The sequence below is a fragment of the Lepidochelys kempii genome, chromosome 11 (genome assembly GCF_965140265.1).
Source record: "Lepidochelys kempii isolate rLepKem1 chromosome 11, rLepKem1.hap2, whole genome shotgun sequence".
NCBI classification, from domain to species: Eukaryota; Metazoa; Chordata; order Testudines; family Cheloniidae; genus Lepidochelys; species Lepidochelys kempii.
The window spans coordinates 4,709,476-4,737,255 of NC_133266.1; the positions used below are offsets into that span (position 1 = coordinate 4,709,476).

The 27,780-nt window shown below is 41.2% G+C and overlaps 1 protein-coding gene across 1 annotated transcript in view; it reads left to right on the forward strand.

Annotated features, from left to right (window-relative positions):
• The window catches only part of MAP3K2 (mitogen-activated protein kinase kinase kinase 2), a 92,524-nt gene that overhangs the window by 17,317 nt on the left and 47,427 nt on the right, over window positions 1-27,780 (forward strand). The window contains exon 2 of the mRNA XM_073305011.1: window positions 21,519-21,588. Within this exon, the coding sequence (XP_073161112.1) occupies window positions 21,582-21,588 (7 nt within the window). The 5' untranslated portion in view covers window positions 21,519-21,581. The remainder of the gene's footprint in view (window positions 1-21,518; window positions 21,589-27,780) is intronic.

The following is a 27,780-nucleotide window of genomic DNA, read 5'->3' on the forward strand; positions in this document are numbered from 1 at the left end:
CAAAATGCCATTGGCCTTCTTGGCAACAATGGCACACTGTTGACTCATATCCAGCTTCTCATTTACTATAACCCCTAGGTCCTTTTCTGCAGAACTGCTGCCTAGCCATTCGGTCCCTAGTCTGTAGCGGTGCATGGGATTCTTCTGTCCTAAGTGCAGGACTCTGCACTTGTCCTTGTTGAACCTCATCAGATTTCTTTTGGCCCAATCCTCCAATTTATCTAGGGCCCTCTGTATCCTATCCCTACCCTCCAGCGTATCTACTTCTCCTTAGTTTAGTGTCATCTGCAATCCACACCATCCTCCAGATCATTAAGGAAGATATTGAACAAAACCAGCCCGAGGACCGACCCTTGGGGCACTCCGCTTGATACCGGCTGCAAACTAGACATGGAGCCATTGATCACTACCCGTTGAGCCTGACAATCTAGTCAGCTTTCTGTCCACCTTGTATTCCATTTGTCCAGTCCATACTACTTTAACTTACTGGCAAGAATACTGTGGGAGACCATGTCAAAAGCTTTGCTAAAGTCAAGGGACAACACGTCCACTGCTTTCCCCTCATCCACAGAGCCAGTTATCTCATCATCAAAGGCAATTAGATTAGTCAGGCATGACTTGCTCTTGATGAAGTCATGAATCCATCCATCATCCCTTTATGTATTTTTTTCACTGCAGCATCTCACTTTTCTTTGTACCACTTTTGCAAGAAATCTAAAATGCTCTGGGACCCTGTCCTTTGGCCACATTGTTCCTCGTACTGAGTCCTGGAATCATAAATGTGTTGGGAGTATAGGACAGTAAAATATTTTATTAGTTTTTAGCCAGAACAGCAAGCTAATGTCAGCTACATTAAGGCAAAATAACTTCCAAATACATAGAAAGTGTGACAGTCATTCATACATGCTGATCTGTTGATATAACTGATATAAAAGCAAATGTGGGCCCTTAAGATTTTGCATTGGAATGTAAGTTTGAAGTTGGGGTATGTATTGCTTTCCCAACACATACCTTAAAGCCTTATGGAGCATTGGAGTGTTGGTGACTGTTTTGTAGGCAATGTGAAGGTGGAAAGGAACGCACAAGTCTTTTCCCATAACTTCTTCTTTCCATGCTTTTGAGGGGTTGGGTGCACTATCCCTAAGTATATTTTATTTGCTAATATATAAATACTACATTTAAAAAAAAATGCAGCACTGAATATTTTAGTAATTTGTAACCAGGTGTAGAATATTTCAGCTTTTATCCTGGTTAAAGTCTAGCCCAATCTGTTGTGCAGTAGTGGTGGATGTATGTTGGCCTGCATAAAATGGGTTCATGGTCTTGGCCCACTTCCTAGTGGGCTGATGTTCAGTTCACAAACCATTTCCACATCTGGCATCCTAGTTAATATTCTTTTGAGGTGAAGGTTTGAACTCTATGAACTACCCTATCTCCCTTACGAGAACTCCCTTCACATCAGGGTTAAGGCTATTTTATTCACTGCTGTGGCCTGTGTTGTAACTGTTCTGTGAATAAAAGTCTTGAGACTCCAAAACTGTCAGTTTGGCACCATTCATGAGCACCAAATAAAACTTTCAAATGAGAAATTAAATTTAAATCCCAGTTTGCAGATGTTTAAAATATGTATTGCAGAGTTTTAATCCATTGCATGCTGCTTCACTTGGTTTTATATCTCTGTAAAAATGGATACACAATTGCTGATGCAACTCTAAACACAGTATGGATTGAAAATGACACTGGTCCAGGATTTCCTTGAAGTAGTGGACCAGTGCCAAAATAATACTTCTGGGCCAAGAGACTAGTGACCATTCCAGAGATCTCGGGAACCGCAAGAACTAGAAAAACTAATACTGTGCACCATTGGAAATTTGAGAAGCCAGTGTTCTGATTGTATATCACATTTCTTTCTTGACTCTAAGCTTCCACTCTAGTGGACTCCATAAGTTAGAACTAGAACACTATTGTATGCCTTCTAAAAGCATACTACAGCGTGAATTTCTAACTTCAGGGCTTTATGAGAATATTGGCTGCTAAAATCATGTTGGAATAGTGAATCAGTGTGAGGAATCGGAACAGTAGCCAGAATGGTTACATTTTACTAGAATTGATAAAAATGAATAGGGATTTAAACATTCTTGCTTCAGAGCGTCAGATAATCCCTTAACTGCATAGTTATAGAACAACTTCCCATAGGTTTCTTCCTAATCCTATCTGGTGTTCTTGTATTTTATCGATTGAAGAAAAAAAAAGTGTATCTAAAACAATACCAGAAAGTGTTTTATACATGTCTCCTAAATACCAAAACAAGGATCCTGTCCCTAGGACTTCCGATGATGGAGTGTGGGAAATGTGTGAAAGAAGCAAAATGAGGATATGTTGTTTTCCTACTTGTATTTGGTTCTTGGTTCTCTAAGTAAACTTTTACTGCTTTTAACTTCTCTTAGCACTGCAGATCCAATATAGCTGAGAGAGATGGATTCTTCTGGTTCACACCGACAGAAAGTTACATTTACAAAGTCAAATCCTGCTTTATTAAACCGATCCAAGCCATGTAACTAAGGGCAGAATTTGACTTGCAGATTGTTTCTTCTGATGTATACAGCAAGAAAAGCAAAACAAAACTTGTCTTTCAGATCACAGGATAAGTTTGCAGCATTAACAGTTTAGAAAATGAAAGCAATTTGGTACTGAATCATTGGGGAAGCAAACTTGGAACTGGTGTAATTTTTAAAGTATAATCACGTGTTAATATTTGAGTGTCATCTAACTGAAAGATAACCGTTGGCCTCCTTTATTTTTTAAATCTTATGTTACAAGTATCCCCTAAAGATTACTAGTATTGAAAGATTAGTTAAACGTTTTTCTTTTTCAACTTGACTTTTCAGATATGCAATTCAACTACTTTTCAGTAGTCAGTCTTCCCTGTTTATGTGGATTTTTCAGACAGCAATAGGGAGAAAAAAGCTTTTTTAAAAAAAATAGGAAAACGTGTTTGTAAAATAATAAATTGGCAGGAAGACTTGCGCAGAGAGAGAGAGAGAGTCCTTAAAACTACTTTAATTAAAAATGTAAACATTTCAAGTTGATGGCCCCTCTAAATTACCTTTAAAATATTTTTGCTGTTGAATGTTTATGAAGCAGAACTTTGTTAGCCTTGTAAAATTTAAAAGAAAGTTGATATATGTATATCTTCTGTGCTTCTCTTTCCCTGCAGAAACTGAGAAACATTTTGTCCCATGCTTCTTGCTACTGTCCCAAGCACTTCCTGTTTCCACATTCAAAGGAAGTCACTACTACCCTGTTAGGTGTGCAAAATGTGAGGCATGTGTTTTCTTGAGTGAGCAAACTATAAGGGAGATGAGAAGATAACTTTCCTTTAAGTTTTTTTTTAAACTGAATCTGTTGAATTTCTGCATATAGTGTGCAAGAATAAAAATAATGAAGACATATTGCTTGGATGCTCTGGGGCAGGGGGTGGCCTGGGACTGCCGCTGGTGTGGCTGGCCTGGGGGCTGCCCAAGCTGCTCAGGTGGCCCGGAGATCAGTTGCAACAGCTGCTGCAAAAGTCACAGAGGTCCCGGAAAGTCACGGAATCCATGACTTCCTACAGGCGTATTTCAAGACATCCTTCTGCGCCTCTGCCAGTGCCTATTAAACAGCATAAGAAGGAGGATAAATTAGATTAATAGACTTTAAGGCCAGAAGGGACCATCATGATCGTCTAGTCTGTCCTCCTGAACATTTCATGCCAGAGAACCTCACTCTTCCACTCCTGTAATAGACCGATAGCCTCTGGCTGAGTTACTGAAGTTCTCAAATCATAATTTACTGAAAGACAAAAAAGAAACTGATCCTGAACCACCAGATCAGTGTCCATCAGTCTCTTCTAAATATCCACAGTCCTCTCTTGATGGAGTTTCATCATCCCTGATACCAGCACCTAACTGTTTCAGAGCCTTCAAAACTTGCTCTCTTGGATTGCTGATGCCTTAGAAATTGAGACTTCAGTAATAAAAGAAAAGGTGCACAAATTATTTGATATCTTGCACTTCTGTATTCTGGGCAGGATAGTAATGACTGTTAAGAAGGGCATTTTGGAGCCAGCAAAAGCTCTGGCAAACGCCATCTACCTTGCCCCAACTGCAAAAAGAGTGGAAAAAATGTTATCTAGTGTTCCAGAGGGACTTCAGACCGTTTTATACCTAACTGCCCCTGGAATCTCTGTAGTCTAAGGGAAAGCTAGACAACCTGACCTTCCAAGAGCCATTCCAGAAGATCTGAAAAAGCTAAATTTCTCCAGATAGTGGGAAGGGGGCTAGGGGAAAGGCTTACTTCTCTGCTGCTCTCCAATTATGAACAGCAAAATACCAAGTTGTAGTCACGAAGTATGATTTCTTTACATGGGGCAAGGGTCCCCCTTTTTTTCAACAAACTTCCTCAAGAAACCAGGGAGGAATTAAAGCCATAATCTCTGAACATCAACTGTTATCTTGAAAATCTCTACACTGACACCATATCTTGGTCCATGGCTGTGGCAGTTACAATGAGGAAGGCTTTGTGGCACCAACCATCCAGTGTACCAAAAGTAGTACAGAATACCGTAGAGGACTTGCTCTTGAGCGCACAGACCTATTCAGCAACTGAACTGATGAGGCTTTGCATTCAGTGTAGGACTCCAGAGCCACTCTGATATCACTAGGTAACAATACCCTGGTCTTGAGATGGAAACACTTCAGACTCCAGTCTCAGAGTAGACTATTTTCAACAATTCCAGTCCCTGCATCCTACCCACCAGCTTCCCCATCGTTCTTCAGGGAACCGTCTCACAAAAATCAACTGAAAAGTGGCTGCCCTGCTTTGCCATTTCTGGAAGTCAGGCCAAAAGGTTTCTACTTGTGATATTTTCTTACTCCAAAAAGAGATGGGGTGTTTCTCCTATCCTTGATCTGAAAGGACTAAAGAATTATACACACAGTCTCAGATATGTTCTGTTTGTACAGCACCTACCACAGTGGAGTCCTGGTCCATGACTGTGGCTCCTAGGCACTATGATAATACAAAGGATAAATAATAATGCTAGCCTCCACCATCCCTTCTTTATAGGCATGAGACAAGACTGGTTAGTGGCTCTAGACCTCAAGGATGCATACTTCCATATTGTGATCCGTCAAGCCCACAGGAAGCATCTGCATTTTGTAGTAGGGTCCAATCATTATCAGTACAAGATACTGCCATTCGTGCTCCCTGTGGCTCCAAGAGTCTTCACACAATGCCTAGCCTTGGTGGCCACACACGTAGAGGCAAGTAATTAATGTCTGTCTATATCTAGATGATTGGCTGATCGGACAGGCCTCATGAGACCATCTGCAACCTGTTCAGGGAGTTGAGCCTGATAGTGAGCTACAGAAAGCTATTGCTCAACCATTCGCAGAGGATAGAGGTCATAGGAGCTATAATTGACTTCAAATTAGCAAAGGCATACCTTTCAGAGGAGAGATTTCAGCTACAGAGCCAGATAATCTCTAGCTTCGAGATAAATCCATCACGTTGAGACTCTATCTCAAACAGGTCATATGCAGGCTTGCATTTACTAGCTAGACTTCACCTACGCCCATTACAGGGCTAGCTGAGGTCCATGTATTGCCCTGAGACACCTCAGCTGGACATGCATATTATAGTCCCAGCTCATATCCTTTTATCGCAAAACTAGTGGACAGACTCCCTGAATATTTAGATAAGGATACTCTTCCTCCACCCCTGCACCTCTAAAGACAGTGATCACAGATGGATACGGAACAGGTTGGAATGCTCACCTTTACCATTTCCAAACATAGAAAATGTGGTCCCAGGAAGAGATGAGACTCCATTTCAATGTCTTGCAACTTGGGGCAATAAGATAAGGTAATCAGAAATGCTTTGCAGGCTAAACGAATTCCAGCGTACACATCCTCACAGACAATACATCCCCAGTGTAGTTAGTGTGTGATGGGTGCAGGGGGAGAGCAAGAGAGGTGAATGTTTGTCGCCTATGTTCCAAAAGACAATCAAATTATGGATATGGTATCAACTTAGCAATTCAGGTTATCAACTTAGTGGACAGCTCAAGAAAGGCTCATTTTGAACTACATTCAGAAATCCCATATGAGAAACCCCCTTTGCTCCCTAGATGCCACCACCTTGCCCAATATGCTTTATCTTAAACATTCCAGAACATCAAGTCATCCATCTGCTCTTCTCTCAAGACATGGTGTGTCTTCAAGTATCTAGGGTCTTTCCTTCAAGATAAATTACTTCAGAAACACTACAGTTGAGCGAAGAGGAAGAAGAGGCACACCAGGTAGAATCATCTCCAAAGAGATGTTTTTCATCTTCATCTCCAGATACGACACTAGTGTTGTCAGTATCAGTGTCTATAAATGGTTTTAAGAATTTCCAGGAGCCCTTAGAGGATGGTTGATGTGATTTGAGATTCCTTTGGAGGTGGTTTAGAAGAAGACTAACTTTTCAACATTCTTCAACCATCTACACAAAATAGAGTAGCCCTACCTGTCGACGAGGGCATTCTTAAACCTGCAAAAGACTTGTGTGCTATGCCAGCATCTATCTCTGCTTTTCCAGAACATGCTGACTAAAAATATCAGGTCCCACCTAAAAGGCTGATGCTCTCAAAAACATATACTTGGAAGAATTTTTTTCATCTAGGCCACCTTCATCTCAATACTCAGTCGACTGATTGTTTAGGAGAGTATTTTGTCTGTATCCAGCTGTTGATGCTTGTTTTTTACTTAAGTTGTAAGCTCTTTGGGGTTGGGGACAGTGTTTGTGGTCTGTTTGTGCAGTCCCTAGCACAATGGGGTTCTGGTCCATGACACGGGCTTGTAGGCACTACGGTAATACTAATAAGAAAAATAATAAAAGTACCATTTCTAATCTTGCATCTGACTGAGACTGATTCAGTAAGTTTCAGTGTTGTATTAGTAACCTAGATGGATGGTGAAAGTTGGAATTTTCAACTAAGTTAAATGGTAAAATATTGTGTGACAACATATCTAGGATAAACATCACTTTTAATGTAAGTGTAAAGGCCGTGAAAGTCGTGCATTACCATATTATTGATGATGCTGGTAGTGATGCCAGTAGTAAAAGTTGTCCAGTGCTTCCCATTATTAAGACCCTGTTTTGAGTTGCGCTTATAACTTTGCCAAACTTTAACCTTTAAGGCTGGAATTTTCCATGCCAAGTGTTTGCCTCAAGCTGAATTTGTTTTGGAAAGTTTCAGCTAAAATGATCCATGTGTTCCTTAGAATGTTAGGGAACTTGAGACACTTGGGATCTGATTTACAGAAGTGCTTAGCATTCGCAACTGAAGTCAGTAGGAGCTGTGCTCTGAACCTGAAAAGAGTTAGGTAATATGAAAAATCAGGCCTTCCCTAGGCTTCTCAAATTGGGCGTCTCTTTGCCGCAGTTCCTCATGTAAAATGGGGATAATACCATATCACTTCATAGATGTGTTGTGGTGATAAATTAAGGTTTGTAAAGAAATAAGATACCAAAATAAGATCACCATAGAAAAGCTTATAAGGACAATTAATTTTGTATTCAGAGCAGGCTCTTAAGGATGTGCAGTAAATGATGCATGGGGCCACATTCTGAAAGAAGATAAAAATAAATATTGAATAGCTACCCATTCATTTAGCATCATCCATCCTGTGCACTGATTGAGGCAGAAGTACTGTGTAAAAAATAGTAAGTGATAATATATTTAAAGATCATATCACAAATACAGGAGGGATTAAAGTTTCGTAGGCAACCTTAATTTTGACATTTCCTAACTTGAGTATGTACTTCTGCAACCTTAACGCTCTTTTAACATAACTTATTTGGATGTGATAGCTATTAGAGTGGCACATCTATAGCTTACAAAGTTTATTTTGAGAACACTTCCCATTCCAAAAACACATTCAGCAAAACTGGAAATATACAGTTCTGTTGCTACATCAGATTTTTGTGTGAATGCACGAGCAAGTTTAGAATAATGTATCGGTCTAATAACTAGTTGTATTGCAAGGCATAGAAAATGTTATTTTTCCTGGAGACTTGATTAAATGCTTTATGAAAGATTGTCTTGCCTTTCCACAATGTCCTGAAAAAGCTAATACTGCCATCTTTAGTATAGTTATAAAAATTACTTATGTTGAATTTTCCCTCTTTGTTCTGCATGTAATTGTTTATTTTTTAAAAAGTCAAAATAATAAATATAGCCTACAGTAATCCAATATATAGTCTACAATAAGTATTCTTTACAGGTAGCATGTACAAGGAATTCATATTTCTGGCTTTCTTGCTCCCCCAAAATGGTAGACTTTCAGCCCATTGGGGGTCATAGAACTTAAGCATAAACCTGTAAAAGAATAATTGTAAAGTTCTAGATACTGGATATTAAATTGTGTACCCTGTACTTGAGACTCGGGTGCATATGGAGGTGAACTGTCAAACGTGTATCTCAATCCATGAGCAAAATGTAGCTATTCATACTTAAATTATGGTAGTGAAACACTTTTGTCCTAATTGTATGTAGCGCTAAATTTATATAGGGAGTCAGATCTCAATTTTAATTTATATTCTTATTACTTAAAATTAATGTTAATAGATTATAAGCTCCTTGAGGGCAGGAATTGCTTTTTCAATAAGTAGGTAAACGTAGTTCATTCTGACTTTAGAGATGTTACCACTTTTAGTGCTATGCCTCATTTTAAGAATGGGGAATATGCTGCAATCAGTAATACTTCTAGAACCGGAAACAACTGTTGAAGTGTATTTCACTTTGTTTGTACAGCATAGTGTAATTAGACCTCAGTTCTGACTGGTGTCTGAGTTCTTCTATAATATAAATAACAGAAATATCCTGTACATACATACACTTCAGGGAGTATGGCTTACAACTCTTAGGATGTTTGTTTTTAAAAAGGCCTTAGCTATGGCTTCTTGAAGAAATAAAATTTAATGCATTGAAGCTTCTGTAACAGAAATACTGAGCTTTATATCATGTTTACCAAACCAAAGAAAATAGGTTGACTCTTCGGCCGTAAGATTGAGTTACAACTGGCAGTAGTGCCACCCAGTGAAAGTTTCAGCAGAAGACCTTCCAAGATCACCAGAAGCTAATGGTACCTTAGCTTAGACTGCCTTTAAAAACAAAAACCAAGCAGCAATGCAGAAAAACACCCCCACTCCTCCCCAACCAGAAAAAACTAACAAAGGGCAAACAAATCAAAAAACCCTTTTAATATGTGGGTATGGCTCTTAGCATAGTAATCAAGTATGATTTTAGTGAAGATAAAGATAAACCCATTAAATATTTCCTTTAAGGCCCTGTAATATGACATCAGCATGCTGTTGGGTGACTTATAAATGCAGCAGAAATTAAGAAAGCAAAAATCCAAACTAAGAAAATAAAGTATGTTGTCCATCTGCAGAAACTGAATGGGAAACATGTCTGTTTTGTAGACAATGGAGGACACAGACAAATAGATCATGTCATACTTGGATATGCAGTAAGAATTCCTTTCTGTAGAGTATTCTGAGATCTGGCAGTACTTATACAGAAATGTAGTGATCTTGTTTGTAAATCAGAGCCAAGAACAATGTTGGAACTAGATTGAATTTATAATTTTATCAAGTACAAATAATATAAAGAGTAAATGAAAACATTCTCACCTCTGCCACAAATGTTAGAGTTCAAACTTTGTCATACTTGATCACATTTATAATGTGAGGTTTCAGAGTAACAGCCGTGTTAGTCTGTATTCGCAAAAAGAAAAGGAGTATTTGTGGCACCTTAGAGACTAACCAATTTATTTGAGCATGAGCTTTCGTGAGCTACAGCTCACTTCATCGGATGCATCCTATGAAGTGAGCTGTAGCTCATGAAAGCTCATGCTCAAATAAATTGGTTAGTTTCTAAGGTGCCACAAGTACTCCTTTTCTATTTATAATGTGGAAACAAAATAAAGTCCAGGCCAGTGATATATAAACGAAGTGCCTTAAGAGGGCCAATTTCACAAAGCTGAAAACAGTTATGAGCCAAATCAGCTGGGATGAAGCGCTTAATCAGAAAAATGTGAATGATAATTGGGAATTGTTTAAGAATACATTATTAGATGCGCAAAAAGCTACAGTTGAGGGGAAAGGCTGTATTGGTTAAAAAAAACAACACTGATTTTGAGGGGAAGTTAAGGCAGATATAGCTATATCTATCTACATAAATATAACAAAAGAAAGGGGAAGTAGATAGTAACGAATATAAATCAGAAGCTAGGAATCAGACAGTTGATAAGAAGTTCCAGAAGACTGTAAGAAAGCTAATGTTAAAAGCCTTTCGGTCTGACATTCATCCAATCAAGAGAATGGAGTGGGTGATACGGGACTTAATAAAGAATGAAAGGAGAGTAACATAATTTATGCATACCAACATGGGCTTCCAGTTCCACGCTCAGGGCCAGGTAGGCAGGCAGAGCTTCAGAGTCTCAATGCGTGGATGAGACGACGATGTACAGAGAAGGGGTTTAGATCTATTAGGAACTGGGGGAACTTTTGGGATTGGGGAGTCTATACAGGAAGGGTGGGCTCCACCTAAACGAAAGTGGATCCAGACTGCTGGCACTTAACATTAAAAAGATTGCAGACCAGGTTTTAAACTAAGAGATGGGGGAAAGTCGATTGCTGCAGAGGAGCACGTGGATCAGACAGAGACTTCTCTTAGAGGAGAGTCTATTGATAGAGATTCTCTAGGTTTTAGTCAGGAGGAGAGGATGGAAGATGATAAAGTACGGGCCAGATCAGACGAGAAACATTCACATAAAAAAGAATCTGACACATCAGAAAAGGGCAGACAAATAAACAGTGACAAGTTTAAGTGCTTGTACACAAATGCTAGAAGTCTAAATAATAAGATGGGTGAACTAGAGTGCCTCATGTTAAAGGAGGATATTGATATAATAGGCATCACAGAAACCTGGTGGAGTGAGGACAATCAATGAGACATAATCATTCCGGGGTACTAAATATAACTGAAGGACAGAACAGGTCATTGGGGGGGACGAACGGGAGGGGAGAAGAGTGGCATTATATGTGAAAGAAAATGTAGAATCAAATGAAGTAAAAAATCTTAAATGAAGCCACATGTTCCATAGAATCTGGATGGATAGTAATTCCATGCTCTAATAAGAATATAACATTAGGGATCGATTATTGACCACCTGACTAGGACAGTGAGAGTAATGATGAGATGCTAAGGGAGATTAGAGAGACTACCAAAATAAAGAACTCAATAATAGTGCGGGATTTCAGTTATCCCCATATTGACTGGGTACGTGTCACTTCGGACGAAATGCAGAGACAAAATTTCTCGATACTTTAAATGACTGCTTCTTGGAGCAGCTGGTACAGGAACCCACAAGAGGAGAGGCAATTCTCAATTTAGTTTGGAGTGGCAGGATCTGGTCCGAGAGGTAACTATGACAGGACTGCTTGGAAATAGTGACCATAATATAACAACATTTAACATTCCTGTGATGGGAAGATCACCTCAACAGCCCAACACTGTGGCGTTTAATTTCAGAAAGGGGAACTATGCAAAAATGAGGAGGTTAGTTAAACAGAAATTAAAAGGTACAGTGATGAGAGTGAAATCCCTGCAAGCTGCATGGACACTTTTCAAAGACACCATAATAGAGGCCCAACTTAAATGTATACCCCAAATTAAAAAACACAGTAAAAGAACTAAAAAAGAGCCACCATGGCTTAACAACCATGTAAAAGAAACAGTAAGAGAGATAAAAAGGCATCTTTTAAAAAGTGGAAGTCAAACCCTAATGAGTTAAATAGAAAAGAGCATAAACACTGCCAAATTAAGTGTAAAAATGTAATAAGAAAAGCCAAAAAGGCGTTTGAAGAACAGCTAGCCAAAACCTCAAAAGGTAATAACAAAATATTTTTTAAGTACATCAGAAGCAGGAAGCCTGCTAAACATCCAGTGGGGCCCCTGGACGATCTTTTGTAGGTGACAAATCTGAGGAATTGTTACACGCTGAAGTGTCGCTAGAGGAGGTTTTGGAATTAATTGATAAACTTAACAGTAATAAGTCACCGGGACCAGATGGCATTCACCCAAGAGTTCTGAAAGAACTCAAATGTGAGATTGCGAAGTAGTAACTATGGTTTGTAAACTGTCCTTTAAATCAGCCACTGTACCCAATGACTGGAAGATAGCTAATGTAACACCAATATTTAAAAATGGCTCTAGAGGTGATCCCAGCAATTATAGACCAGTAAGTCTAATGTCAGTACCGGGCAAATTAGTCAAAACAATAATAAAGAATAAAATTGTCAGACACATAGAAGAACATAAATTGTTGGGTAAAAGTCAGCATGGTTTCTGTAAAGGGAAATCATGTCTTACTAATCTATTGGAGTTCTTTGAAGGGGTCAACAAACATGTGGACAAGGGGGATCCAGTGGACATAATGTACTTAGATTTCCAGAAAGGCTTTGACAAGGTCCCTCACCAAAGGCTCTTAATAAATTAAGTTGTCATGGGATAAGAGGGAAGATCCTTTCATGGATTGAGAACTGGTTAAAAGACAAGGAACAAAGGGTAGGAATAAACGGTAAATTTTCAGAATGGAGAGGGGTAACTAGTGGTGTTTCCTATGACTCAGTCCTAGGACCAATCCTATTCAACTTGTTCATAAATGATCTGGAGAAAGGGGTAAAGAGTGAGGTGGCAAAGTTTGCAGATAATACTAAACTGCTCAAGATAGTTAAGACCAAAGCAGACTGTGAAGAACTTCAAAAAAACTCAACAAAACTAAGTGATTGGGCCACAAAATGACAAATGAAATTTAATGTGGATAAATGTGAAGTAATGCACACTGGAAAAAATAACGCCAATGATACATACAATATGATTGGGGCTAATTTAGCTACAGCTAATCAGGAAAGAGATCTTGGAGTCATCGTGGATAGTTCTCTGAAGACATCCACGCAGTGTGCAGCGGCTCTCAAAAAAGCAAACGGGATGTTAGGAATCATTAAAAAAGGGACAGAGAATAAGACTGAGAATATCTTATTGCCCTTATATAAATCCATGGTACGCCCACATCTTGAATACTGCATACAGATGTGGTCTCCTCATCTCAAAAAAGATATACTGGCATTAGAAAAGCTTCAGAGAAGGGCAACTAAAATGATTAGGGGTTTGGAACGGATCCCATATGAGGAGAGATTAAAGAGGCTAGGACTTTTCAGCTTGGAAAAGAGGAGACTAAGGGGGGATGTGACAGGTATATAAAATCATGAGTGATGTGGAGAAAGTGAATAAGGAAACGTTGTTTACTTGTTCCCATAATATAAGAACTAGGGACCACCAAATTAAATTAATGGGCAGCAGGTTTAAAACAAATAAAAGGAGGTTCTTCTTCACACAGCCCACAGTCAACCTGTGGAACTCCTTGCCTGAGGAGGTTGTGAATGCTAGGACTATAACAGGGTTTAAAAGAGAACTAGATAAATTCATAGAGGTTAAGTCCATTAATGGCTGTTAAGGATGGGTAAGGAATGGTGTCCCTAGCCTCTGTGTGTCGGCGGGTGGAGATGGATTGCAGGAGAGAGATCACTTGATCATTACCTGTTAGGTTCACTCCCTCTGGAGCACCTTGCATTGGCCACTGTCGGTAGACAGGATACTGGGCTGAATGGACCTTTGGTCTGACCCAGTATGGCCATTCTTATGTTCCTGTATTCTTATGCTTATGGAAAATAGATCCTGTCTAGCTTGTAATGTCATCAAAAACAGATACCAAGTGTGGTTGATGAAGGCAATAGTGTTTGTGTAATAGACTTAGACATTTGACTTGGTATTGAATGCTTTTGATTAAAAAAACTAGAATGGTATAAAATTAACATGGCACACATTAAATGGATTAAAAGCTGGCGTACAGATAGGTCTCAAAACATAATTGTAAATGGGAAAATCATCATCAGACGGGTATTTCCAGTGGGGTCCCATATAGATCAGTTCTTGGCCCTCTGCTATTTAGCGTTTTTATTAATGACCTGGAATAAAACATAAAATAACTGATAAAGTTTGTCAAACACACACATTGGGGGAGTTGTAAGCAATGAAGAGGACAGGTCACTGAGGCAATGTGATCTGGTAAACTGGGCGTAGGTAAAGAATATGCATTTTAATATGGCCAAATATATCTATATACAGCTAGGAACAAAGAGTGTAGGCCAGGGGTGGGCAGACTATAGCTCACGGGCCGCATCCAGACCGTCTGACCTTTTAATTCAGCCCTCGAGCTCCCGCTGGGGAGCAGGGTCGGGTGCTCGCCCCACTCCACGCGGCTCCCAAAAGCAACAGCATGCCTCCCCCCCCTCCAGCTCCTATGCGTAGGGGCCTGGGAGCCAGGGGGCTCTACACGGTGCACTGGCTCTGCAGCTCCCATTGGCTGGGAATCCACACCCTGAACTCCTCATTTCTGGCCCCACCCCAGAGCCCACACCCCCAGCCGGAGCCCTCACCCCCTCCCGCACCTTAACCCCCAATTTTGTGAGCATTCATGGCCCACCATACAATTTTCATGATATGGAAATTACCCATACCCATATATGGCCTTCAGGCCAAAAAGTTTGCCCCTCCCTGGTGAAGGCCATACTTACTTAATGAGCCACTCTATCCTGGGAACTAGTGATTCTGAAAAAGAGTTGGGAACCATGATGAGTAAGCAACTGAACATGAGCTCCTAATGTGGTGATGTGGCCAAAAGGGCTAATGTAATCTTTGGATGCATACATAAGGAAGACTTGAGTAGGAGTAGAGAGGCTATTTTACCTCTAGATGTGTTACTGGTGTGACTGCTGCCAGAATACTGTGTCCTAGTCTGTTCACAATTCAAGCAGAATGTTGATCAACTGGAGAGGGTTCAGAGTTGAGCTCTGAGAATGATTAAAGAATTCGAAAACATGCCTTATAGTGATAGACTCAAGGAGCTCTAGCTATTTAGTTTAGCAAAGAGGAAGTTAAGGGGTGACTTGATTGCAATCTGTAAGTATCTGCATTGGGAACAAATATTTAATAATGGGCTGTAGATAAAACAGCTGATTCTCATTTAAATTAAAGCTGTTTTATACCACTCTGGCCCCAATCCTTCTCCAAACCTTAGTTATCCACCTCTTGCTTGGCCAGTGTAACCTTCTGTTCTGGCCTCCTTGCATATGAATACTCTACCGTTTTCCAATATAACCAAAATGCAGTTGTTAGTTTTCTTCTTTGTCTGCCATTCTTACCACAACGTCCTCTCCTTGAAATACCTTCCTGGGTATCCTCTGTCTCAACTCATGCTGCCTGTCCTTGTCTTCAAGTCTTTGCTATAATCTCATCTCAGCTTCATCTCTGGTTTTGTCGTCTTTCTTTCTCTCTTGCTCCCTATGCTCCTTCCAGTCCTAAGACTCTTTACTCCCAGTTTTTCCTATTTCAGATCCTGCTAATGCCTTTGACGCTTTCATTTTTGAAGAAATGGGATATAATCTTTTTTTAAAAGTGTATGGAGGGGTTAATTTGGCAGCACAGTTGTCAGGGAAATACAGCATTTCAGCAGAGAATATAGAACATATTTTTGGTGCTTTAATATACAATTAGACAATTAATTAAAATAGATAACATTTATTAAAAGGACCCAGTTTCCATTTCAGGGAAGTTGAAACAAATAGCGAGTAAAATGTTTCTTTTAAGAACAATGTAACAAATTGATAAAGCAATAGAGCTTTTATGGGACTCCTCCAAGACTGTGGAACAAAATCCTGTGGCATCTGAGCACTACTACAAACATCACATTGTATATCAGACATAAAAATTATTTTTGAAAAACATTCAAATGTAACTTTCCATCTGAGTGGTGAGAAGGAGAGAACCATACATGGTAGTCATGTCACTTAATGAACTCCTGGAAGGTGATCAGATACCGATGGTTAAGAGCTGGATAAAGGCAATCCAGGCCCCCTTGGCAACTTGCGACAGGAGGCCCCAATATTTATGCCCCAGTGTTCCTTTCCCCACGTGGACTGGGGGGGACGGGGATGGTCAATTTAATCTCCCAGAGAGGCAGAAGCATAACTCCTTCTCCTTCCAGGAGCAGTATCAGGAGCTTCCTCCCCTTGGAAACAAGGAGTGAGGAAGGTGTCCTACCATGCTCTCCTACCATGGAGAGGCAGAGTGCCAGCAGGGTGCTCCACCCAGTATTTAGGGTGTATCTGCTTGGGTGGGTGGACCAGAACAGTCCTGCTGCACTCTTTCCCCCTCTTGCCAGACACACACAGTCCTCTGCAGGAATGGTGTTGTCTGGGCCCCCCAGAACAGTAGGTCTTGGAGGTAACACCCCATTGAGGTGTATGGGGAAGTTCACTCAATTCTGAGCTATTGTTTTAGGCTGTCAGTAGATGTAAGACATCATTGTGTTTGTTACATTTGAGTCATGTTTTCAAGCTTTTCTTCACAACCATCAGGACTATAAACTTATTTTTTTAGAAAATGAAAGCTGAGATTTTGATAACACTGGAATGCTAGGTGTGGGCCTATAGTGGCTATGTCTTAATATTGTCCTACTCCTACTGGGACCCAGGAAATGGGCGGACGCCCGCTCACTGCTAAAAGGTCCCCACCCCCACCCTATGGGGGGGATCCACAGGACCTGGAAGCCAAGTAATTCCAGGGGACAACTAATAAAATAACAGGAATAGGAAGGCGGTCAAAGGGTCAAACAAAGGGAATCTTGTCCTGGTGATGGGCATGGTGTCATAACCTGAACAGAACAGAACTAATCATTGCTTCAGGTTGATAGGCTCTTGTTAAAGGGACATTGGCAATTAGAAACCACTTTAAATTTTTGTTAAAATAGTCTACGTACTCTTAAATCAACATGCCAACTTTTTTAGGTTTACTATAACAATTTCATGTTTGTAAAAATGTCTTTTTCCTCCTTTGGTGTACAAAACACCAGCCACATAAACAAGGGAAACTAAGGCCACAAAGGAAATAATGAAACTAAGTATCAACAAATGCACAATTAAACTGAAATTAAAGGTGTTTTCTCTAATCTTTGCTACAATAATCATAGGTGTGCTTGGGAGGATAGGGGGCAGGTAAAAGTTCAGATACAAATGTGTTTTTAAAGTTGATGGTGCCCCTCTATCTTTGGTTTAATTTCTTGCACCTCCATAGTGGGTGGGAGTGTGATAAAGTACAAGATTATGTGCTCAGAGACTCATCTGGGTCTGTATTTTAGGAGTGTCAGGTTGAACTTTGAATATATTTTCCCCTTCTTTAGCATAAGCTTTTAAAATGAGTATGAGCATGTTCTGCTGTTGCAGCATTTGTTGGATGCTGCTATATCTGCATTCAGAGACCATGTTTAACACCATCTGCTGTAAGTGCTGAGAATCTTAATACAAAAAAAGGTGACAAATTTTGAGTGCAGTTGTTACATGTAAAAAATATGGTTATTTATCGTACTGTAATTGTGGTTCTTTAAAATGTGTTGTCCATATATAGATTCCATTCCTGGAAACTCAAACAAGACTAATGATCTTGATAGCACCAGCTTGGCCCAGGCAATTCTGGTTCCCAGCCTTCATGAGACTTTCAATTTAGCCTCCAGTAACATTGCCAGTGAGTCCAAACATTGTCTTCCTGAACAATGAGAATATCTAGTATCCAAATTTGGCCTCTCTACTTCTCACATTCTGGATGTTGACAATCATTGAAAGAGCTTGTTCTAGAGATTTCCAAAACATTATCCTACAAAATAGAAAGGATGTTACAAGGTTCACATACGCTGCAAAGTAGAAAAGTTCTCCTTATTGGCAGAGCAACATCGTATTTCTCCAACAGCAGCAAACATTCCTAAATATCTGGACTATTTAATGTTGATAAAAAGATCAGGGTTTTTTATCAGTTCTGTAAGGTGCACCTGGCAGCTCTATCAGGGCACCATCCTCCTGTTCAGGATTTCATCCCAATTTGGGGGGATTTCTTAAGGGACTACTACATGTATTCCCACCAGTGTGGGAGCCTTCACTCTACTGGGATCTCAGTGTGGACTTAGGTGGGTTGATGGGTCCTCCCTTTGAGTTGTAGCATCATGTTCCTTACACTATCTTTCGGACTTCTAAGTGGCAGTCACCAGCCGGTAGGATCGGGGAATTGCCTGCACGCATGGTAACCTTTTTTTTTGTGCATATAGGGAGGCAATGCGTTGGCCCCATTCAAAATTTCTACCCAAAGCTGTTTTTGACTTCCACCTAAACCACATGATTCATCTACCAGTGTTATTACCCAAGCCCCACTCCAACCAAGGGCAGTCTAGACTACACTCTTCAGATATACACAAACCCCTTTATCTTTACCTGGATAGAATTAAAGTCATTTCGTATTTAACTTATATTGTTGCCTTTGTGGGGAGAATGAAGGGCCAAGCCATTTCATCTCAAAAGTTGTGTAAGTGGGTCTCAGGTTATATTAAGATATGTTATCGGTTAGCTAGTTTAGATCCACCAGATCAAGTCAGGGTTTATTTCACTTGAGCTCAGGCAGTTTTTCAGAATTGTTCAGTCTCAGAAATATGTATAGCAGCTACACCTCTACCCCGATATAACGCTATCCTCAGGAGCCAAAAGATCATACCGCGTTATAGGTGAAACCGCATTATATCGAACTTGCTTTGATCCACTGGAGCACGCAGCACCCTCCTGGAGCGCTGCTTTACCGCATTCTATCCGAATTCGTGTTATATCAGGTCATGTTATATCGGGGTAGAGGTGTACTTGGGGATCAGTTCATACTTTCTCAAAACACCATTCGTTGATAGGAGCTTCTAGACTGAATGTCTCCTTTGGCAGAGCTGTTTTACAGGTTTATTGCTTGTGGGCCATAAAGAGTGATATATGTATGGGCAAGCATTCAAAGAAGAAAAGTTGCTTACTTTAAATAACTTTTTTTTAAAGATGTGTTTTCCATATGTATGTTCCACAACACACCGTCCATGCCTACTTTTACAGAGTTTTATAACATTTGGATTCTGTATTGGTGAAGGAACTGTGAGGTGGTTACCTTCTCTGTGCCCTTTGTGCTCTTGGGGAGGGTGGACACCAATGCATGCTGCTGGTCAAATGATTCTGATCTCGAGTTCATATGTACCAAAAGTGTAATATATATGGACAAATGCTCAAAGAAGATACAAACATGCTTACTGTTATAATTTTAAGGATTTTTAGCAGATTTTGCTGAGCTGCATGTTTTAATCTCTAAATTAGGAGGGCAAGTTTTAATGGCTATAAATAGTTACAAGATCATAGCCTCTTCTTCCCACCCCTTTCAGTAGCTCTATAGTTCATAAAGATCCTCACTTACACTCCCCATTCTCCTTCTAGAGCCTATGCTGTTGTGATACTTGATCTAGCAGAAAGGATCAAGGGGCTATTCCCTTCAGAACTCCTTAACACCACTCTTTGCAGTGACCATAGTCTTTTGCTGCTAGCCAGAATGGCACCTAGAGAGTAATTACTTTTCCCTTTGCCTAAAGTACACAGTCCCTCTGTGTTTCAAAGTCTCTTCTTGGCGTCTGAACTCTGATCCCATCAAGCTGAGTGATTTAAAAGTAAGCAGTTATATGAAAGCAAGCTATTTTCAGTTTGTGGAGAAACTTCCTTGTTAAACAACTTTTTCTTTTCGTTTAAAGAAAATAAAATTTTGTACCTTCAGTGTTGCCAGATGCTTTAGTAAATTAAAAGGAAAAATGTGTGGATGTCTTTTTATGGGCTTGATCCTGTAACATAAAGCACTGCACATGTGCATGACATCATTGAAGTCAGTGGGAGGCCACTAGTGGAAGTGTGTCTGTGATTGCCAGTTCTGTTTGCAGGGTTAAAGTCTGTTGTTTTTATTTGTACTACTGTAGCACCTAAGAGTGGGACACTGTTGTGCTAAGTGATATACAGCCACAGATCAAAAAGACTGTCCTTGCCTATGTTGTGTGAGATGGTATTCTGGCAGATCAATTAGGAAGTGTGCTTTTCTGATTTTTCTCATGATCCTAGCGTGGTTTAAGATATGGTGATAATTATACTGTTAAACAGAAGCTGCATACTTTGCCTCAACTCTTTTTTGAATTGTTTACATTATTGCTATTATCCTATCTTGGCTTTCTCTACAGCCTTTCTCTTGGGCTGTAAGGTGACTGGGGGATTCTGAATGTATGAACATATAGTGTATGTAAACAGTTGACCTGGAACTTTTCCAACTATTGAGAGTCAAAGGTAGTCCTTTATGTTTTTAGGATGATTTCGTCTTCATGTGTGACAATGATTAGGGTTTGGCTCTGGGTTCTAGTGCCATCTTACTTCATTTGTCTGGGTGCTTTGACTTCATGTGTCTTTATTCAGTGATCATTTGCATTTTTTCCTTATAAATTGTGTGTAAATATTTTTAAAAGAAATTGAGAAATGTAAATACAAATACTTTATTATGGCTGTGACTTTAACTTGTGTCTGTATAGTCACATAATATCTGTGCAAGTTAGCACATTGCAAATACTAAGAAATTAGTTCTGAAAATATTTTATGTGCTCAGTGGGGACCAAATTAAGGTGAACTATAAATCTGAATTTCCTGACTATTTTTTTGTCTAAAGTCTTGATTATAATACTGTGTGGAGGAACACATTGTTCCCTCTTGTGGGAGAGGATCCAGGAGGAAGAAAATCCAGCAGAAGAATTCTTTTTTGGAGAAACTTGTTATCAATTCACTCCATTTAATACCTAGTATTTTCCTATAGGCATTTATACAGCTGTCTATACCTCCAGTGCAGTGGTCCACAAACTGTAGGGCATGCCCCCCAAGGTGGACACAGAGGAACATTCAGGGGTGTGTGGCAGGGCCTGGGCCAGCCCCCATGCGGGATGAGGAGGGAGTGCCCCCAACCCTACTCAGCCCCCCGTCTCAGCTCCTGGCCGTGCCTCAACCCCCAGCTGCAGGTTCTCTCTGAGCCATGGCCCCACTCCCATCCCCAGCCTTGGCCCCCTTACTCCTGTCTGTGGCTCTTTCTCTCCCGCCATCACAGCCTTGCTCCCAGCTATGGGTGTGGACCAGGAGTGGGGGGGGAGGGGTCACAACGTGAAAAGTTTGGTAACCATTGCTCTAGTGGATTTTCAGCTTTCACATCCGTATGTTGAGGTAGAAATAACAACTGAAATGAAGATTCATAATTTGGTCTTTAAATTGTAGTTGTAGGTGTTATATTAGATTAAAACTTCCAGCGTTTCAGACATGTGGTTTAAAACTCTCAAGAAATGTAGGAGTTAGTGAAAATAGTTATACTTCATATGTAAATTTTTTACACTTTAAACCTTTACTCTTAAGTCTTCAGAGCTTACATGTTTTTTAATTGTTTTTCTCTTTAGAAAATAAATGAATGCTAATGGGACAGCCATTTCCCTGAGGTTCAGGTTTTCTGGCTGGCTGCCATGATGGGTAAGTTACCTATAAGTGGAATCCAATTAAACTGTTACCTTGGCTTAATTCCTTGTGAAAAGAACAAGACCACTTACGTAATTAACATTTTTTATGCTGGAAATGCATGTCATGACTTTGATAGTGAAATTTGAATTGAGGCTTGCACTTAAAGCAGACATTCAACCAGTTTGAATATGAAAAATATTGCAAATTGTTGACAAAATTACAGCACTTACTCTGTGGATATAGAATAAATTTAAAAGAAATTGAAAAAAGTTAAAGTATGGAAATGTGCTGTTAGGATACACAACACTCACTCTTTAATGACACCATGGGTGGGGGGCAAAATCTTTCTTTAAAAATGATTTTAATCTAATCTGAGACTACAAACACTCAAATGCCTTAATCATAAGCACATTTGATGCCTAGTTTCACTACAAGGTGGCGTAAAGGCTGTCTAGATATCCTAACTATGCATTTCTGTACCTCAAAATGTTTGGATTTTTTGTTACATTTAACCTGAATTTTTGGGATTTATGATGGATGATTAGTTTTTAGAATGATTGCACCATCCCAATTTTAACCTAAAAATACTGATATATGCTCTCAACCGTAACTCTATTTTAGTGTATTCTTTGTCTGGGAATTATGATATAACTGATTTTTGTGTAAGTGTTGGTCCTAATCTGATACTTTAAAAAAAAAACAAAAAACAATGAGCCAGGATTGTTTAAGAATATAGTGCTTTTCATGCTGCTAATGTTTCTGCACACACTGAAATTTGTAAGAATAGGGATTTTGTCAAATTATAACATGCATTAGATGTTAAATTGCATTTAGAGTCCTCAAGCTAAAACTTAATTTCTTATTTTTATCAAATACAGTGGTCTAACAGATTACTTCTTCCTCTGCACGGCCGCTCTCAAGGGGAGGTCATACCCATGGAGCACTGAAAATCCATGGGTATCCGCTTTATAGCTGCGGGTATCCACAGATGTGGATATCCCTGGACCATTTTTGCAGATAGCAGCATACATGCAGATACAAATTATGTATCCGTGCAGTGCTCTGATGGTAAGAGCTGGGTGGGCAGCTATGAGGAACCACAGTGCAGACCCTCCACCTGCCCTTGGCGGGGGGCTTGAGGGGCATGGACACAGACAGGGGGCTGCTTGGGCCCCCTGTCCAGGGCAGGTGGAGGGTCTGCCGTGGCTTCCCACAGCTGCCTGCCTGGCTCTTACCATGGCCGGGCTGCAGCTCCAAGCTACCTCCCTCTCCCCTGCATAGCCGGGTCAGGGAGAGATGTGCTATGGGGAGCCTGTGTCTCTCCACCTGCCCTGGGTGGGGGGCCCGAGCAGCCCCAGGCCTGTGTCCCTGCCCTCCAGGCCTCTAACCCAGGGCAGGTGGAGACACTTAGGTTCCCCATAGCTGCCAGTTCAGCTCTCCCCAACGTGGCTCCAGGTGGGGGAGGGAGGTGGCGGCTCAGAGCCACAGCCCGGCCACAGCAAGAGACAGCTGTTGGGGGCCACGGCGGACTTTCCACCTGTCCCAGGCAGTCCTCTCCTCATGCCTGGTGTGCGCTACTCTCTCAGTAGCTGGTAGGGGAACCCGGACGCACTCTCTCCACTGTTTTCCAGTCCAGGGACCCTCAACCCAGCAGCTCTGGGCTTTTACTCTCCCAGCCCTTACTGCTCCTTCCCTGGACTGCTTCCTGCTCTTCCCCCTTATGTCAGGGAGTACAACTGCAGGTTTCCTCTCCTGCAACCTACAAACTTCCTCTCTCTATAGACCTGCTGAGCTCCTCCCCCGACCTGGACTTCATCTGCAATTAGGCCCTAGCAGTCCCTATGTTTCCTCCAGGTGCAGCCTAAGGTTAATTGGTCTAATTTCAGGCTTCGTGGGGGGGGACCCCATCACATTTGGTATTCTTCTTTGAGTAGTGCTCCACTTCAGGATTGTGTGTCCACCTGACTGTGTGCCCATCCATGTGCTTTTGATGGGAGATTTTTGGGAACAGTGCCTGTTCGGCCCATGCATGCAACCTTCTCATCCTTTTGTCCCATACCAAGGTCATATAGGGCTGCCCAGGCAAACTGCCCTCAGTTCCTTCTCAACCACCTTCAGCTTGAGGCAGAACATCAACCATGCCCACTTTACTCAGACTTAATTTCTAGTATAGTTTTAGTTTAATAGTTTCTTTCCCCTTTTGTTCAATTTCCCCGATTGAGGGTTGATTCTGAACTTCTGCTTTGGGGTATGGCAGGATCCCCAGGGTTTAAGCAGAGTGTCTCCTGCCAGCAAGCTATCCCAAATCAATGACCGCCATTCTTGGTTCCTCTGCTATTTGGGAGACACCCATCTGCCCCAAGAAGTGTAAAATATGCTGCTCCTTCAAAACCAGATCTTGGGAAAACAGGAAGATCAAATTATTGATAAGGGAGTAAGCCCTAAGACTAGCTTCTGACCCAGGCTCTGAGAACCCTTCTGCACATAGGCCTCTGAGTACTCTTTATGCCTCATAGAATTCAGGATCCCTGTCACCAGGAGTCTTGAAGGATCCAAGTGTTGCTACCCTGTCTGCCTCCGAGTCTTGGTGACCAGCTCAGGAGAGGCAGCACTTGTACTGATGTCTGCAGTAAAAAGAGCTTCATTTCTAAATCTCAGGGTACCAACAAGGAAAGTAGGCATACTAGATGTCTTAAGAAATCTTGGTCATCGCCTGATAAGTAAAGAAAAAAACTGTCAGACACAGATGAACACACTTTGTTGGGGAATAGTCAACATGCTTTTTGTAATGGGAAATCATGCCTCACCAGTCTACTAGAATTCTTTGAGGGGGTCAACAAGCATGTGAACAAAGGGATCTAGTGGGTATAGTGTACTTAGATTTTCAGAAAGTCTTTGGCAAGGTCCCTCACCGAAGGCTCTCAAGCAAAGTAAGCTGTCATGGGATAAAGAGGGAAGGTCCTGTCATGGATTGGTAACTGGTTAAAAGAAAATAAAGGATAGGAATAAATGGTCAGTTTTCAGAATGGGGAGAAGTAAATAGTGGTGTCCCCCAGGGGTCTGTTCTAGGCCCAGTCTTTTTCATCATATTCATGAATGATCTCGAAAAAGGGGGAAACAGGGAGGTGGCAAAATTTGCAGATGATACAAAACTACTCAAGATAGTTAAGTCCTAAGCAGACTGTGAAGAGCTACAAAAGGATCTCTCAAAACTGGGTGATTGAATTTCATCTGCCGTATTGTTGCCCAATGTTGATAAATGCAAAGTAATGCACATTGGAAAACATAATCCCAACTATACATATAAAATGATGGGGTCTAAATTGGCTGTTACCACTGAAGGAGATCTTGGAGTCATTGTGGATAGTTCTCTGTAAACATCCACTCAATGTGCAGCGGCAGTCAAAAAAACTAACAGAATGTTGGGCATCATTAAGAAAGGGATAGATAATAAGACCGCAAATAATATATTGCCTCTGTATAATTCCATGGTACTCCCACATCTTGAATACTCCATGCAGATGTGATCGCCCAATCTCAAAAAAGATACATCGGAATTGGAAAAGGTTCAGAAAAGGGCAACAAAAATTATTAGGGGTATGGAACGGCTGCCATCTGAGAAAAGATGAATAAGACTGGGACTTTTCAGCTTTGAAAAGAGACGACTAAGAGGGGATAAGATAGAGGTTTATAAAATCATGACTGGTGTGGAGAAAGTAAATAAGGAAGTGTTATTTACTCCTTCTCATAACACAAGACCTGGGGCCACCAAATGAAATTAATAGGCAGCAGGTTTAAAACAAACAAAAGGAAGTATTTTTTCCACACAATGCACAGTCAACCTGTGGAACTCCTTGCCAGAGGATGTTGTGAAGGCCAAGACTATAACAGGGTTCAAAAAAGAACTAGATACATTCATGGAGGTTAGGTCCATCAATGCCAGAAGCTGAGAATGAGTGACAGGGGATGGATCACTTGATGATTACCTGTTCTGTTCATTCCCTCTGGGGCAGATGGCATTGGCCACTGTCGGAAGACAGGATACTGGGCTAGATGGTCTGACCCAGTATGGCCGTTCTTATGTTCTTAAGAAGGCTCCAGAGACCTCAGTTCCACTGAAGCTCCCAGTCACTCCAGTACCCTGAGAACATCTAAAATGTCCCTTAAGAGCCATACTATGAAATGGGACTCTGTACTGAGGACTTCAACTGCAGATGGCCATATCCAGTTTAGAAATTTTATGTCAGAGAGGTCTACACCATTGTACCCTTCCATATCCCCCGTGTGATGGGTTCCCCCTGGGGTGCCACCTAGAACTGGGGTACCACTGAGCCCACCCTGACCCACCAGACTGGGCTCCCTTTACACTGTACTGCTGTGACAAGCTGCAAAACCCCCTCTAGCCTGCACTTTCACCAGCATACATACAGGTAGGGTCACACTAAGCTGCGGTTACATGCAGTTAGGTTCTCTGACCAGCCCCTGCATGGAAAGGCTCCAGCTTGGGTACCTCCCAGCTCCTTAAGCACGTAACCCCTCCCCCAGAATATAAACCCAAAATTATACCATCTTGCGCTGCACAGAGGACTACAGCCTAAGCTCATAAAATTCACCCCCTCCCTCAGTGTGGAGAGGAATATGCAACAGCCTTCTTCCCCCCGAGTTAGGATTCCCATACACTAGTTTCGATAATGCAAAAACAAATTTATTAACTACAAAAGATAGATTTTAAGTGATTATAAAGCAAGCAGATCAAAGCAGATTACCTAGCAAATAATCAAAAAATGCAATCTAAGCTTAATATACTAAATAGGTTGGATATGAATAGCAGATTCTCACCCTAAGTGAGGATATAAGCAGGCTGCAGATTCTTAAGGGGCAAGCTGCACTTGCTTCCATTTTGGAACCCCCAGGTGTTCCATTCACAGGCTAAAAATCCCTTTAGCCTGGGTCCAGCACTTCCTCCAGTTCAGTCTTCATTCCTCAGGTGTTTCCAGGAGTCTTCTTGGGTGGGGAGTGAAGAATCCAGATGATGTCATTCCCCTGCCTTCTATAGCTTTTGCATATGGTTGCAACCCTTTGTTTCAAAGGTTGCTTCCCATGCCAGTCAGTGGAAAAATACTGACATTCCAAGATGGAATCCAGCACCAGGTTACCTGGTCATGTTTCCCTGTAGAGTCACAGCAGCCATCTCCCACAGGCTGTTGAGAGCCTTCACAGGAAGGCGCACCAGATGGGAGATAAGCTTCTCCTAAGGCCTGTTGTTTCTTCCTAATGGCTCATTTAACCTGAATGGGCCCTTCCCAGCCAGCCATCTAGACTGAGAGCATTTTGCCTAGTGGGGGATGCCCAGGAATAGCTATGTGTGAAATAGATATAGTCAATATTCGTAACTTTGGATACAAAAATAATACATATTCAGCAAACCATAGCCTTTCCAATGACACCTCACATGCCTTATATTGCATAAAATACATCATAATCATGATATAATTATATCATACTAATATCACTATGAAGAATATGGGGTGCAGTGTCACACCTGGTCCTTATACCATCATCTCATATCTCTGTATCATACTATTGGAGTCTGTCCCTCATATCAAGTGTTTGACATCCATAGCATTCATACACTCAACACAAGTACCTAGCTTGGTACCAAAGCCGTTCTCCACCAGACCTCATTTAACTCCCTCCTACATACCACCAGTACCGCAGGAGTTTAGACACTCAAAAACCTGCTTGTCTACACTGAGCTAGAATCCTTGTTACTTACTGGTACCGGACAGCTGTCTGCACAGAGATGCTCTTGGTCGCTCACTCCACATTTTTTCATTGGAACCACCTTGTTTACAGACTTGAACCATCCAAAGTGAACAGTTATCACCAACTCTGGATTATGTTGAGGATGACTCTTCCGACTCTCAGATTTCAGTACAGCATTCTCCTGTTTATCCTCCAAGACATCATTTTTCTACCTTGACCCCTGTGCACCTGATATCAATGGTGGATGCCTCCTCCTATGCTCTCTGGGCTCCTAGAGTAACCTTGTTGGGACCCCGGGTCCTTTATCACCAATAGTTCGTTAGGGCCCTGAATCGCTGTCATAGGGCACATATGCAGAGAGAGTCTCCCCAACCTCTACTTCCACGATCTCAACCAGAACCACTGGAGGAGACCTTCAAGGAGCAGGAAGCAAGGGCT